The following is a 16,687-nucleotide window of genomic DNA, read 5'->3' on the forward strand; positions in this document are numbered from 1 at the left end:
GTGTTCTTATCACATGCAGGTGCTGTGTACAAAGATTACAACTGAACCTGAACTTGTAAGCTGGTTGTTTTTACTAAAATCTTTTAGTCCCGTGAATCTGAACCATAACATAGTAACAAACAGCCTGCTGGAACAGGCTGGTGGCCTATCTAGCACAACATCACAGTGACCAACCAGGCATAAGCAGGATCTGAGTACAACAGTACTCTCCTCTCTGGTAGCTTTCAGCAACTGGTATTCAGAAGCATGCCACCTCTCGACTGCACAAAAGCTGTAACAATTAGGTAACATGATTAGAAGCTCAGAAGGGCTTTAATCTTCCAACCAGAGCAAGAGGCGGAAAAGCATTCCCAGGAACCTACTGGTGAGTAAGAAAGAGGAGCTAGAGAGTTCTGGGATTGGTAATTTTTCATTTACTTTGGGTACCAGAGGTTTGCCTGGTGCCCATGCTGCCAAAACTCAGGAATTTGGGCCTTCATGGTTGGATTTTCTGGTCTTTGCTTTTATTGTGTAACTTTCAGTTGCATGTGGAAGGATATTTTCGTTGTTGGTTGATTGCTATGAACACTCTTGGTATTACAGTGGTACCTCTGGATGCGAATGGGATCCGTTCCAGAGCCCCGTACGCAACCAGAGCAGTACTCAACCTGAAGCGCCGAATCTGCGCATGCCCGTCGCACAATTCAGCGCTTCTGCGCATGACATCATTTGGCATGTCTGTGCATGCACGAATTGCCGAACCTGGAAGTAACTCGTTCTGTTACTTCCGGGTTCGGCGCATTCGTAACCCGTGTTGTACGCAACCCGCAACATTTGTATCTAGAGGTATGACTGTACAAGTTTATTACATTTTTTATTGATTGTATTTTACCTTCTCTTTGAGATTCTCTGGTAAAAAGCAATGAATTACCTTGGCATCAAGAACAAACTGCTTGTATGAGCAGGAAAACACAGGAGCTAATTTATCAAAACTGGATCAATTTGCAAACTCTAAAAATGTATATTGTAAAAAAAATAATGCAACTAAATTTTCAACTGGAAGCATCTGACTAATTCAGAATTTGACTTTGAGCTGCATTTTAGGATGTGAGAATTGTAAGAAGCAAATATGCACTTTGTCAAAGCAAGACCTCTAAAAGCCTTGTGGTTTCCACCAGGTTATTTCTTGAGTTATCTTAATCAGTACCCTTTACATGATACACCGTTTGCATGGGAGGTGCATTTTCATGGACTCAACAGCCCTGCTGTCATTTTAAAATGTTCTTGCTTTGTCAATCACTAGCCCACAGGACATAATGCAAGGGTGTTGCAAAAGCAGCCCTGTTTAGGGAAGCTTTTAATGTTTAATATATTTCAATATTTTGTTGGAAGCTGCCCAGAGTGGCTGGGGAAACCCAGCCAGATGGGCGGGGTGTAAATAATTAAATAATTAAATAGCACCCAAGTTCCAGTATACTTTTCCTGAGATGAAGCTAATATGAGGCAAAAAAAAATTCTTACTTCCCAGTGTACAATGAAATATTTTATCCAAGAGAAGTTCCCTCACTGCAGTGAGATATTCTTTTAAAAGAGGGGGGGCTGGGGGCAAAGAAGTCAGAGAAATTTACTAGATCTAATTTCCATGTCATGAATAAGCAATTCAAGAACATGAAATCCTACAGCTTTTCAATTTTTTTATCTTTCCTGCGGGCTACCCCACAAAACGTGTTGCACGTTCATGAAGCAAGAGGATCGTCAAGTATCTGCCAGCTCAAACACTAAAACTGGATAAGTCCAAAAGCATCACAAGTATTTAGGAATGCATACTGATTGCTTCCAACCAAGATAAGAATTCATCTTCACCGAGGCAAAGTTGTCTCCATGAGGAACATTTATTCCTGTGAAACCAAACTTTGAAGCTGTGTTAAGCAAAAAGGACAGAAGGTAGTCATGAATTGTGGGTGGCAATCCTCAGGCCTGAGGGAGGAATACAGCCACACACCCCTCTAGGCTTTTCTTCTCAGTCATTGAAACTCCACACCAGCCTCAAATGCTTTTGTTTCACAGGAGGGAATCCTTGAATTGGGATGCCTCTTGCTTAACCAAATGGAGGGTGGATGTTTATGGGAAAACCTGACTTGCATAGCCTACTGTACATTATCATTAAAATCAGTAAGATGCTAATGCTATTTTATCAGGTGCTTTTACAACATTATGCTGGGCAAAACAAATTGGTCCCAAGGTTTCCTTACAACCACCCTTGATTATTACAGCTTTAGGATGAGGGAATGTGGTTATTACAGAGTGTCACGGTCCTGCCTGGAGCTGTACAGCACCACTGGATGTTTTACGATCGATTGATACTGCACCAATGACACTGGATACTTGCTACTATCTTTAGATAACACAGACCAGGATGTTCTTTAAGAAACAAGTTTGGTTTATTTGTTTGTACAGAAGCATGTGGTTACTGAATGAATAATATCGTAAATAAACTTATAACTGTTAGCCTATACCGGCCTATATCCGATAAATTATTTACCAGCCTGTACCGCTAAAACCTCTAATTAAACAACACAAGTTTCACATTGATCTGCTATCCTGTCTGTTCCTTCCCACCAATAATCCACCTAGCTCTCTGGCTAATCTTCCACAGCTCTCTCTCTCTCTAACTGATACCTCCACCTCCCTCCCACAATTTCCCCAATTCCAACAGCCCTAACTGCCACTAGGGAGGGTTTTTTATACCATAACGGAACCTGCCCCTGAGGGTTCTAACGTTCCAAAACTTAACCCCTTACTTGCTCAACCTTCTTCCTAAATAGGATCGCCACGCAGAGCAGCATGCTCTAGGGCAGGCATCCCCAAACTGCGGCCCTCCAGATGTTTTGGCCTACAACTCCCATGATCCCTAGCTAACAGGACCAGTGGCCGGGGAAGGTGGGAATTGTAGTCCAAAACATCTGGAGGGCTGAAGTTTGGGGGTGCCCAGGGGTCAGCAAACTTTTTCAGTGGGGGGCCGGTCCACTGTCCCTCAGACCTTGTGGGGGGCCAGACTATATTTTTTTGGGGGGAAATGAATTCCTATGCCCCACAGATAACCCAGAAATGCATTTTAAATAACAGGACACATTCTACTCATGTAAAAACATGCTGATTCCCAGATCGTCCACGGGCCGGATTTACAAGGCGATTGGGCCGCATCTGGCCCCCGGGCCTTAGTTTGGGGACCCTGCTCTAGGGGCAGCTTTCCAAACTTGTTAAATGTGCATCACTTCATGAGACAGGAATTCAGTTTTACTAGCAAACCAAAGGTTAAACTAACCCTTTTCCGGCCCCAGGAGGAGCATGGGGAGCATTTGCACGACGCACCTGCATACTGCAGCCAACACACTAACGTGTCAGGAAACAAGATTTTGAAAAGCTCTGCTCTAGGGCAACCACTGACTGATTGGGTATAGGACTGTTAGCTGGTATATTACTACATTTCCTCCAAGGAGGCAAAGTTGGCACACCCAGTACAGTACCCACCTTTTCTATTGAAGGGAGGTTAGGCTGAGAGCAGAATGACTGACTTAAGTGAATGTGGTGGTTGAACGGGGATCAAATCTGGCTTCAAAATTCTAATCCAATACTCTAGGCACACCACATATGAATCAGACTCCTAGGAAAAATGGGGAAGACTTGATAAATGGGCACGTTATAAGCAAGATGCAGTGGAAACAACAAAGGTCCTGCAACAAACACCAGTTGCTGCTTTAGAAGTATAACCAGTAACACCACTTTGTTGGGCACTGGAATTAAGGGAGAGGAAGGAAGCTGCCTACAGTGTCTGTCAGTGGCTCTCTCCCATCTCTGCCTGGAGATGGCAGGGACTGAACCAGGCACTTTCTGCATGCAAAACAAATGTTCTACCACTAAGCTACAGCTGTTTTGTAATGGAGCACACTGAGACTGATGCTAATTGGTTTGCCTGGCAGCTTGCTTGCCTATTGTGCGCATAAGGACTAAAGGACAGCACCTCAACATTGATGTCAACACTGTATGTTGACCTGTGTGTTCTCTACATGAGTAAGGAAGGGTGCCACCTGTGAAGGGTGCCAGGGCAGTGGTGTTGGAAATAGAGGATCCCAGCTAGTTATGCCAGTGTAAATTCTGGTTGTGAACAGAGTAAACAGATCTATGCTAAGGTGAAAGGGAATGGCTCAGTAATGGAAGCAGGTGCTGCTGGAGGCAAGGAACTTCGTAGATAGGACTAAATATTTTGAAAAGTCACAGCATTTCTAGAAAATTTTATTCATTGTTTTTAAAAGATGGCATGTCAAGTCATCAAGCACAAGGAAAGAAAGATTAAACAGCAAATACCTGGGTTATATACGGCAAAAGGTTCTTTTACAAGAACATTCCATCTAAAATGTCCTTTTTCTATAGACTTTTTAATGTCTACAGTTCCACAGTTGCAGACATGAAACAGTAATTGCCCTGAAATGAGATGTATTTCCCGATTTTTTAAAAATACCCAATTACAAGACATTTGTACTGACAGTAAACACAGAACAAAAGTAATATATTTAAGCATTTAATGTGCATTTTTATCAAGGTAGGTGAGAGATTGTGTTTATCAAAACAAGCGCTGTATGGCTATTGATTAATATGGTTTACTTGAACCTACAGGGACATGGGTAAGAAACATTTTCACGAACAGAAGGATGGAGTATGCGTGCATTATAATAAACCAAGTTTGTGTTCAACCAACAGATGAGGATCGCCCATCACTTCACTCTGTGCCGGGTCTGGAAAACAGGTTTAATATTTTAGTAATCTACAACTTTGAAAGAACAAGTATCATCATGCAAGATACAACTTTTAACTAAGTGTAGCAGAAAGCTCGTTATTTGCTCCACTCAACCCCCTGCACCCCACACTGACTGAAAACAGATCAGCACAGCTCTAATTAACTCTTCACGTAGGATGGTTGGGAAAGAGTGCTTGGAAAGAGGCCAGTGTTTTCTCCCTGGGCAACAGGTGATAGATTCTAATTGAACCTTTAATCAGCAGTGGATTGTACTCCTGAAAACAAGTTGTCTCTGCTCTTTAAATTCTGCATAGGCATAGGCACTTGCTTGGGCCCACCCTTGTAAGAAAAGCCCCCTGCTGTATCAGATGAAAGGCCTATTGAGTGTCTCCCATTTCCTCACAGCAACCAACCAGACACTGCTACCTATGGGAAGGCTACAGGCAGGTCATGAGGATCCCAGGTGTGAAGGCACATCAGGCCACCATATTGCTGAAGCTAAGTAGGTCTGGGTCTGCTTAATGCTTAGATTGGAAGCCACATATATGTAATCTTGGAATTCCATGAAAAAAGTATGGTGGGACATAAATGCACAAAAAAATTACAGTTGTTTCCCAGTAACACAGCTGCAATAGTCATGTGTAGCACATAGTTACACAGCGGGACCCCAGCATGTGAAAAGTGGTTTTCATATTGGTGCAGCAACCTTTGAACAGGGCCTGAGGTTTAGAGATGTCTTGTGATCTTTATAATCCACCCCCCCCCCCCGGCAGCTTTAAAATACTAGATTTCTCCCATTTTTTTGGAATTTTCCTTACCGTTTAGAATATCCTCAAAACCAATGCAGTCATAGTTGCCTTTCAAGATATCCAGGGACAAGTTAGAACTATTAAGGAAAGGAAGACGCTGGGCCTATAAAGTACAACAGTTAGTCAGGGAGATTTCGTTCAACAAATAAACTGTCCAGGTGTATTAACTACCCAAATAAAGGGATCTTGAGGATCATTTAGTCCAGACATCCCCAAACTGCGGCCCTCCAGATGTTTTGGCCTACAACTCCCATGATCCCTAGCTAACAGGACCAGTGGTCGGGGAAGATGGGAATTGTAGTCCAAAACATCTGGAGGGCCAAAGTTTGGGGATGCCTGATCCAGTCCAACCCCCCGCAATGCAGGAATATGCAGTTGTCCCATACGGGGATCAAACCCACAACACTGGTATTATCAGCACCACGGTCTAACCAGCTGAGCTATCCAAGCTGCAACATGAAGCCATGCTTGATTATTACTGCAATCTTATGATATGTGTCTACAGAGAAAAGAGACCTATTGAGTTCAATGGTGCTATTTTATATACCTATTTATGTAGACTTAATTGAATAAATTGATACGGTTAATTAACTAGTGATGCAATCCTATGTGTTCTTACCTGAAAATAGGCCTCTTTGAATTCCCTGGGGCTTACATCCAAGTAAACATACACAGGATTGTGATGCAAGATTAATTTAAACAGGGTACAGTCCTACATGACAAGATGATTCTGAAGAAAATGACTCAAGATCTTTCCCTGTATCTCCATTCCCCCAGGTTCAAAAGGTTCAACTCCTGGGCTTTCTCAGTTCAAACGAATCACTGACGTTACAGTGGTTTTAAGTATTAATCATTCAAACCAGTAAGAAGCTAATGCTATTTTATCATGTGCTTTTAAAACATTATGCTGGGCAAAACAAATTACTGAAAACAAATGAAAAAGCATACCTGCTTCACTGCTTTGAATTCCATTTGCAGCTTCAGCGGTGCATGCAGCCCTTGAATATTTCTCAGAGTAGAAAAATTCATCTTATCTTGATTCAATGAAAACTACAAAACAAAGTGTTAAGAATATACTTGAGTTCTAGAACAATTAGCGAAATGTGACTTCCCTTGTTAAAAAATGTTTGTAATGCTTCACATAAATGTATTTTCCTAGCTTACTTTAAATACTTCCACTCACTTAAAGAAAATACCAACCCCCAGCTGGAATTTATATGCGCCTTTATCAATCCATCACAACATGCTGTTTCTGGCAAGCGGAGTACATTTGACTCCACCTCGTGGTGAAAGTAAAATACTGCCAAATAACCCAAATCCCATTTGGGTTAATGTTAAATAAATTACTTTCAGTACTGAAGGAATGCCAACATCCGACTAAGTACAGAAGGATGTGAGAGAGAGGAAGAGGTGTGTTTCTTTGCCATCTTATAGGTGCTTGAGTGATCCATCCATCTGACTATCCAAGCCCATTGTGGGAGCATTCCAAACACAAGATCCAATGCAGGCATCCCCAAACTTTGGCCCTCCAGATGTTTTGGACTACAATTCCCATCTTCCCCGACCACTGGTCCTGTTAGCTAGGGTCATGGGAGTTGTAGGCCAAAACATCTGGAGGGTCACAGTTTGGGGATGTCTGATCCAATGAAATGAGAGGAGTTTTGAATGAGCAGGTCTGACTCATCCTGGCTCAGCTGGAGATATGCTGGCCTAAATTCTCTATCCCACCTGAGGCTGAAGTAAGTCCTGAAAAGGGGCTGTTCCTGGGAAATGGCGGGATGGGGAAGGAGGAGACTGACCCGTATTCTGAACTCCATTAAGCTTAGTCATGTGACCTAACAACGCACCATAAGTTAGACCAGGCATCCCCAAACTGCGGCCCTCCAGATGTTTTGGCCTACAATTCCCATGATCCCTAGCTAACAGGACCAGTGGTCAGGGATGATGTGAATTGTAGTCCAAAACATCTGGAGGGCCAAAGTTTGGGGATGCCTGAGTTAGACTGACAAAAAGGGTGGTAAGTAAAACCATTTCAAAAGATTCTTTTGCTTCTTCCAGGCTCCACTGCTGAACAGAGTATGTAAACAAGAAGAAAATATTCATGCATGTTTGAGCCTTTGCAGGAATTTGATGATAAAGGCAGAAAGCCTCTATGCTTCTGCCTCATGACATCTCCCTGTTTCAACTTTCCTTTCTTCCTTTCCTTATTGAGTCACTTATCAACCCCAATGGCTCTCCCACATTCATCATTGCGGCTGCTAACATTTTGCTCCTTATGCTGCGAACATGCATTTCTTTTCCACCTTCAAATCTCTTTTCAAGACCCTCTGTTAATATGCATCAATTTATGAACTACAATAACCACATAATTTCTGTGCCACCTCCAATGCCACCCTTCTGTACTGCTCATCATGCACTGTTCAATCAGCTTGGCTCTGCCCCTTCAAGATGGGTTGAAAGCTTTCCGATAGGGAAGACAAGACCGCCAACTGAAAATACAATCCCATACATTAATAAGAGGTCCCACCAATCCCAACTGGGCTTACTCCTATGAAAGTAGCTTTGGGAGCGCAGCCTTAGGTTTCAGTTTTGCCCCCAAAACACAGCTGGTGCCAAGTGTTAGAAAAGTATCTGCCCTGTAAAATTAACAGTTTTCTATCCACTGTTAACTGAAAAAAGTGTATAGTATGGCCACGTCATACACATATTTAACTTGCATGATTTTAACTATACATGGGCAATAAAGGGATGCTCTTGTGAAATCTCAGAGGAAGTTGGACTGTCCCATGAGGGCATCCCTAACATTCCCAGAGCCAGTGCACCAAGCAGGCCTTGCCTGAGATGCAAGGCCAAGAGTTTATTGAGCTGTTTTTCCACCAAGTAACTCCAAGCAGATTCAGCACAGAAAGAGTTTAAGCTCTCGTCCTTGTTTCCCAGGCAAGGCCCACTTAGTGCTCTGACAGGAGTCCTCTCTTTCTCTTCCCCTCACCAGCTACCTTACCCTCAACGGCTAGCTGTGGGGCAAATCCAATGGCAACACAATTTTGGCTCCACAAGGTTTTCACATATACATAGGGTTGCCAGACTCAATAGTGGACAGGACTTCAGTGCTGCCTTTAATTGCCCTGCTCTCTTTTGAGTCTGGAAACCTTAAAGAGAAACCAGCAGACCCTTTGTTTAATTTCCAAGCAAAGGGTCTGCTGGTTTCTCTTTAAGGTTTCCAGACTCAAAAGACAGCAGGGCAATTAAAGGCACAGAAGTCCTGTCCACTATTGAGTCTGGCAACCCTACATATACACATTACCCCGGCATAAGATATGGTGCCACTGTATACCACTTGCGCTGTTTAACAGTCCACTGTCTGAAAAGATGAAGTGTACTTACATTTTTCTCTGATAGTTCCAAAGGATGAACAGGGAAAAGTTCACTCTTCACATTTGTAAAGCTATAAAAACAATGTACAGTATTAGTACTGCAACTTTTATCTCAAGAGCATCATTCACAAAATATTTTGGATAGCAATTCCAGGTAATAGTTTTGTGGCTCTAAAGTCTGGAATTAATGGCACAGAATACATAAAAGAACTATTTTCTCTTCTTTAGTAGGGTGGAATTAATGATACTAGCAATGTGTGTGCAGGAAACAAATACCGTAAAGTCTAATGCCCGTTTGCATATTCTCTTGGAAGTGAGTCTACCCATCTACAGTGGGACTTACTATTATTTTTTATTTATTTAATTTGTATACCACCCTTGATTCAAGGCTTGCTGGGCAGCTCAAAATATAAAGATACAAAATGAGACACAAAATAAGTAATAAAATACATAATAAAAACAAAAACAAACCAGTAGCACCCCACATCCAATAAACACATTTAAAAGGCCAGAAAGATTTTTGCCTGGCACCTAAATATATGCAATGAAGGTGCCAGGCGAGCCTCTTTCAGGGAGAGCTTTCAACAAATGGCGAGCCACCACAGAAAAGGCCTGTTATCACTTTTCCACCCTCTGGACCTCTCATGTAGGGGGCACATGAAGAAGGTGATGATCATAGGGTCTGGTTCAGTTCGTGTGCAGCTGTTGTCAACTTTGGCTTTAGTTTAATGTATTAAAAAAGTTTTTACCTTTATTATTTTATAGGCAAAACAAAATGAATAGTCACCACACTCAACCTGAGTACAACTATATGTCATCCTCAGCCATGATCTTTGCATTTTTTTCAGGGATCTGAGCCGGAACAATATAAATTACAAAAATAATAATAATAGAACAAACCCAGAGTAAGATGAGCATTTACATTTTCAGAAATGCAAATTACTGAAGCTTAAAACAGTACAGTTCACTTAGTTGTGTTTTTTTTAAAAAAAAAAACCCTCTGGTAGTTGACACTGTTCTGAGTCAAAAACTAGTCCATTTGAAGCTATTTGATATGTAACAAACCTGTCCATAATGGCTAGCAACCATCTGATTTTAAAATCTTCTGATTGAGCACCTAGAAAATTCTGTAATGAATAAGAATCTTTCTCTAAGTTAATTGTATATAGGGCAATACAGAATATACTACACTTTGATTAAGCCCAATTCATCTTTGATCTGGCTTTATTCATATATTATTTGGTTGCTTTTTTCCAAGAAAGAGGAAGTCAACGTGACTTAAAAACATTGAACAAGTGTAAAAACAGGAGAAAAACAACCTAAAATGCTCAGAAATAATATGCATTACACAGATAGTTATTTATTGCCCTACTGAATAAGTTACTGGTCAGATATTGTGTAAGTTTAATTGCAAATTGAAATTCACATCTCACAGGAAAAATAGAAAATTTACAAGGGTAAGCAGCCTTTTTATGATCAGATTTACATTTAATATACCCATATACCCATCCAAGGACTTAGAATTCATCATGCATTCGAAGTCCGCTTTGGCATCTTAAGGAAAAAAATACATAATGGATCTTCTGCTCAGAAATATCCTGAGATGACATTACAGGGGAAACTGAATAGTTCAATAAGAAACTGTTGCAGCATTGTGCAAGGACCTTGAAACTTATCCACGAGAAGATCACCCGCTTTTGTATTTTTTCCTGACTCCTATTTTAATGCTTTATCTGTTTTTCAGGTGGTCTTATTTGTCTGTGTATCTTTATGACAACTCTGGAATGTCCCTTGAGTTAGAAAGGCACAGCATATTTTCATTAAAAGCAATAAACCATAGCGGACAATTTTTTCTGAAATAAAACTTGATCACCACTGTAGAGTTTACTCTGCAGTGTCACCACGAAAGCATGCACGCTGCTCACATGGTGTTTTGGTGATGTCCAACAAGCCTGACGAAAGTCCAGTGTAAACAAGTGGTGTCCCCAGAGAAGGTTCTTAAAATATCTACAACATACAGGGGAGCAGAGCAAGGTTTATTTAACAGATAATCAGGAATGAGCTCCCTGGATGCAGATAGCAGAAACGACAGCCTTCTTCTGCCTGTATTCTTTCTGTGGCTGCAAATGATCCATTACATAAATGAGATAATAGCTCAGAGAAACTGTGCAGGGTATAAATTTTAAATTGCCAAAACTGTATGGAGTATTGCAAGTTTAAATATATAAATTCAGATTTGTTTAATGCCACATGTGAGGTAATCACAGGGACAATGTAAAGAAAGATTACTTAGGACATTATTGTGCATCCTATCAATTACATTTGATAACAAATATACAGCTCAACATGTTGGCTGTCATTTCACGAGACATCTCAAAGAAAGAGCTATACTGTAGTTTATTTTAACTAGTCCTAATGCCTTGCCCACGTATATAGTGGAATGATTGCCTACATATATGCAGAAGCGCTGCATGTATAATGCTGCCACTGGTCTGTTTCGACAGAAGAGAGTTCTCTTCTTGTCAAGCCCAACCTATAAAAATGATTCTGGCCAAAGTCTCAGGGGAATGGGATCAACTTGTAAATCCCACCTTCAAACTAGGCCAAACCAAGTTCACCCTGTTCCCACTATGTAGGAGCCCTGACATTCGCGTGGTCCATTCCATGAAACAGGCTGCTGGGAAACTGCAGTTCTGTCTGCTCCTGGAGGAAGGAAGGCAAAGAGCTTTCCACCCAGTTCAAGAGGCTGAACTGGCTCCTCCACTTCATGCAAGCAGGAAGCGCTCTGGAGACGGACACAAAATCTTGGATGGATCCAGTTTTAGTTCCACAATTCTGTGGAAAGAATCTATATTTAAGGCTCCTGCTGTCAATAAATTTATGAAGACAAATAACTGGGTGTAACTTTGGAAGATCACCTCACGCAAATATTTAGTAAACAAATGTTTTGTAACTAAGGAACTGCCCAGCCCATGTGGGAGAGATGAGCTCCCTTTCCTTTTGAAGTCAGAGGTGCAGCGTGGGGTCCTTCATCCAAGATGGATAGAAGGGGTGGAGGTGGCATATTTGGGGCTCACCACCTTCCCAGGTAAGCACTGCTGCAGATTTATGGGATTCATTTGTGAGTGGGGAAGTGAGAGCTTCTTTTTCCTCTCTCCTCTCAACAGTCTTGACCAAGCCACCTCTACACAACCCACTTGAAGAAAAGCAGACCAAGAACACAATTCATCCAGGAGGCAGAGAAAAACAATTTCAAACACACTTTGGATCTCCGTCATCAGGGCACATAAGGAATTCACCTATGTATTTCAATGGCTTTCTAGTGCTTACCCTCTATTTATCACATCACAGCTTTCAAATGCTCCAGCAGCTGAAAAATCAGAAACTGGAATACAGTCCTTCAGCTGAGATCCAAACGCTCTGGTATTCTGAAACAGAGATAAGTTACTATTAGGAATGTACAACTCAAGAATGCTTTCAAAATGAGTACTGCTAGTTACATTTGTTTTCAAGGGGTGGAATTCAATTTTGCGCTACTATAAATGTTCTGTCTGTGCAAGCGTTTCAGCTTGCTGGACAGAATGATTCCCAACCTCACTGTTTTGGGGGGTGCTCCCTGTTGAAGCTTCATTCACCGTGTCTGCATTCATGGGATTGTTGTCTATCACATGATAGTATATGTTTTCATTCCACAGTGGGAAGTGACGAAGACAGGATGTTTGTGTTACTGTGTTTCCTGAAGTGGGACTATTGTCCTTTGCTCTTTCTCTTTGCTGCCTGATGCGGGAGCCATGTTGCAGTGCTCCATGTGTGTTTATATGTAAATAAAAGTAGATTAGCCAAGATGCTGAGGTCTGTTACGCGATTGCACAAACTCTGCGGATCTGTAAGTGTGCTGATGTCAGCTGGCATCAGTCGCTGTGATGTTCAGGCTGAGGAAAGATTTTGAAGCTCCCGAACAATCGACCAGGAGGGAGGGAACAAGCCAGTCGGGCATGTGTCTCTGTCAGGGTCCTACTCGAGAGTAAGAGATCTAACACTCCCAACTCTCCCAGAGCCAATTCTAGGGGGCATGGAGAGAGAGAGGCGAAATCCCTCTGCGCAAGCAGAAGACCTTGCACGGGGCTTCTTAGATGAATCCCACCCAAGGGGTCTAATTTAGTAACTTTGTTAATTATATCACACCAATCAAAATTTAGGCTACTTTAGAAGGCAGACAAGTTCTGTAGAAAATACAGCAAAACATGTGTGTCGACTCCCAAACTTACTTCATCTACCAAATATGGACACAAATTTCAGTTTGGGGAATATACCCAGCCAGATGGGCGGGACATAAATAATAAAATTATTACTATTATAATCCACTGTGATTTATTTTCAAACTGTCCATAAATGGATTCATCATGGTGGTTCCCAATAACACTTACTTGCTGCTCATGGTATGTAAAAGAGTTTAAACCCAAATACAATCTCTCAGGTGTCTTGCATGTAGGTATTCTAATTGCTGAACACTGCTTTGTTCTTCGTGTTCTAAATCTCACTCTGATGCTCTTGAAGTGGTCTTCTGACCAAACTCTCCAAAAGCAATTCTAATATGGCAAGCCTAGGTCAACCAGACAGTCGCTAATGAAAATGTAAGCACTTTCCTATTAATCCCCAGGTGCCAGTCTGCCCACGTGGTTTAGAAAAAGGCGTTCTTCCATCAATTGTACAAAGCAGGTGGGATGAGAAAAGTGAGCACTGTCAGGCCTTTTATATTGGGTACTCTGCTTGCCTTGATTTCAAGAACGTGCTTAAGAAATAAACATATTACAATGTTAATTCTGCAGAGATAAGAAAAATAAAGCAACATAAATAGTGGGCCTAAAATCAGCTTAGTTAATATTTGTAACACAGAGAGAACACTATTTTTCTCCATTGTTCTGTCCAGCATATCAATTTCTTCTCTATGAAAGAGATCAGACTACACATTTTTGGAACTTTACATACAGTTGTGAGCAGTTATTTACTATTAATAACACACCGCAATAGACAAAAACCAGGAAAAAAGTCCACAAAAAAAGGTGAGGGGATACATAACAGACTGATTTATGAACTGACATACAAACTGACGCAATATGGGCTACCAGACAGGAGACTGGACTAGAAGTCAGGATTCCAGCAAGTATAAGCAGCATTTCTGTTTCCTTTCCCACCATCAGCTTTTCTTGTTTATTTTAGTTGTACATTGTTTGTGTCTCTTGCAATCAGTCTGTATACTTTTTTGCACCACACAATCCTGACTGGAATCTCCAGGCGCTTCCTTTACACAAACATACACCTCCATTTTGCAAATATTTGAAGTGCATAAATTAAAATCGAGCTGAATTATTACAGCACAGAGTCTGAAATTGGATAGATTAAGTAAATAAAAGGACTGAACTGCAGGAAATCCCTCCGACAGTGACACTGACACAACTGTTCTATTGCTTCCCTGTGGAAGTGAGATGTTTGCAAAGTAAGCCTTCAAAATCTTTGGGAATGGCCAGTATACAGTGACCCAGCAACATTGGCAAATGAAGAGTAGGCCCATAACAGAGGAAATGTATTTTGTTGCTCTAGAGTGGGTTAATTTCCCCCCCTAAAAAATATTACACCATCCCTTAAGTTATGATGAAGCCAGGTGTAGACAGTGCATTTCAGCCCTGTATGTTCTACATCAATTGTGACAACTCTTTCTACCCATTATACCAATGGTGAACCCAAGAAACAACTTGTGTATGATAACAGTTACCCCACAACGCAATTCCTTTTTATCTTTAATTGGAACGTTTCTACCTGTGGCTGTTTTATTTACCATTACTTCTTGCTATGAATTTACATTATATGGATGTTTGTTATATTTTCCACTACACCTCAATGACAACCTGGTGCTATAAGAGTCAGTATCTATACAGTACTCTATTGTATAGAATTCACCACCTGTAGTTCAAGGTGAATACAAAGGAGGATGCCAGATGTATCTGCCACCAGCTGATCTTTTTTCTTCCTCCATGCTTTTGACAAAAGTCTACCATGCAGAAATATGACTAGTGAAGAAAAAATTTACACCTCTTATCTCCATCTCAGGAAAAACCATACAGAAATTTAGCAGGTTAGGCTTTCTTGGCATGGAGTGACTGGGTGGGAAGTTTCACCAGCTACATTTATGTATTAAAGCCCCCCCCCCCCGGCCCACACATAAAGAAAAAGGCTACAATCCTACTCAAGAGCATTACTCCAGTAAATACAAATACTGTAGTGAGATTCCTGGGTAACTGTGATAAAAAGGGAAATCTGGACGAAGTGAAGCAAAACAGAAACTGGAACAAATTTTTAAAAAATAAATAAATCTCAAAGGGCACATCCAGGGCCGGATTTAGGTTTGACGACACCCTTAGCTACTGAAGGTAATGGGGCCCTTTATATGTCCAGCTGTCCTTTGTCAACAACAAGCGGTCGTTTTTTTTGTGTTGAATATATGCTATATCCGGAACCCACTACTTACATCATAGGAGCCTACACAACACAAAACACTTGCTTTATGTAGGTTTTATTTTACTTTGTTTTTTATATTTTGGAAATGTACATTCCAGTTGTTGTTGTTTTCCTTTTTTTTTTTGGAGGGTCCCCAAGAGAGTGGGGTCCTAAGCTATAGCTTGTTTAGTTTACAGGTACTGTAAATCCGGCACTGGCACATCCACTTATAGCAGCGTCCAGGCCATGAATTCCCAGCTCCCCTCTTCACGGTGAAGACATGGACACGTCTGGACGCCCGGGGAATTCGGCAGGCGGAAACCCCTTTCAGACAACGCATGTCGGGAGGGAAAGAGAGGGGGCTTCAATGCGAAGTGTGCGCGGGAGGGGGGGGAGGAGCATCTCTCATTAGGATCCCCAAGGCCCGCCTCAGCCCCGCCGTGACTCGAGAGGGAGGGTCGTAGCTGGGTGAGGAGGGCACCCCCTCCGCACGCAGAAAGCTCCGAGTTCAGTCCCCGGCACTTCCAGGTGGGCCTAGGAGGTACCGTAGCCTGAAATGCCTTGGAGCCGCTGCCAGTCAGTGCGGACAATACCGAGCTAGGTGGACCAACGGGTCTGACTCGGCATTAAGGCAGCTTCCTATGTTCGTGAGGCGGAGAGAGATAGAGGGAGGACCCCCCCCCGGGACTCCCCCCCCCGGCTATGGTGGCGCCAGTTCGCCTGACGCCCCCAGGGTGACCCGGCCCCACGACCACGTTCTTTGACTGAATGCCGCTTACCATCTTTGCACCGTCACCCGCTCTCTCTTCCTTCCGCCAGCTACGAGCGAGGGCAGTGACGTCGCGCGCGCGCGCGTGCGTGCGCACGGGATGGCTCTCGCGAGAAGTTGTTAAAGGCGGGCGGGAACTAGCGAGGGCCGACGAGGTAACTGCTTGCCCTGCGGCCGAAAGAGAGGGCGGCTCCCGCCTCTCGGCGTCGTGTCGAGGGAGCGTGAAGGGAGCGGCGCGCGGCGTTTTCCCTCTTTCGCCCGCAGCTTTTGCCTCACCGTCAAAGGTTCAAAACGTCCCTAGCTGAAAATAACAATAAAACCGTCTGAAGCGCCCCTGGACGGAGTGCGGCAGCAGAACTCGAGTAAAACGCAATAAAGGCAAAGTGTGAGGCATCGTAAAACAAGGATTCTTTTTTTAAGCTGAAAAACAAAAGCAGCGGTTCAGGGACGAGTAACAGACTAGTCC

General features: G+C 42.5%; 1 protein-coding gene across 1 annotated transcript; it reads right to left on the minus strand.

Annotated features, from left to right (window-relative positions):
- Positions 1–4,256: 4,256 nt before the first annotated feature.
- POMP (proteasome maturation protein) lies at positions 4,257–16,273 on the minus strand. Its single transcript, XM_035116003.2, has 6 exons — positions 16,232–16,273; positions 12,288–12,385; positions 8,968–9,028; positions 6,532–6,633; positions 5,593–5,686; positions 4,257–4,772 (listed from the first exon to the last, which is right to left on the minus strand). The coding sequence occupies exons 1-6, from the start codon at positions 16,232–16,234 to the stop codon at positions 4,705–4,707; spliced, it is 426 nt and encodes a 141-aa protein (XP_034971894.1). The 5' UTR covers positions 16,235–16,273; the 3' UTR covers positions 4,257–4,704.
- Between the last annotated feature and the right edge of the window lie 414 nt (positions 16,274–16,687).

The sequence above is a fragment of the Zootoca vivipara genome, chromosome 4 (assembly GCF_965207765.1).
Source record: "Zootoca vivipara chromosome 4, rZooViv2.hap1.1, whole genome shotgun sequence".
Taxonomy (NCBI): Eukaryota; Metazoa; Chordata; class Lepidosauria; order Squamata; family Lacertidae; genus Zootoca; species Zootoca vivipara.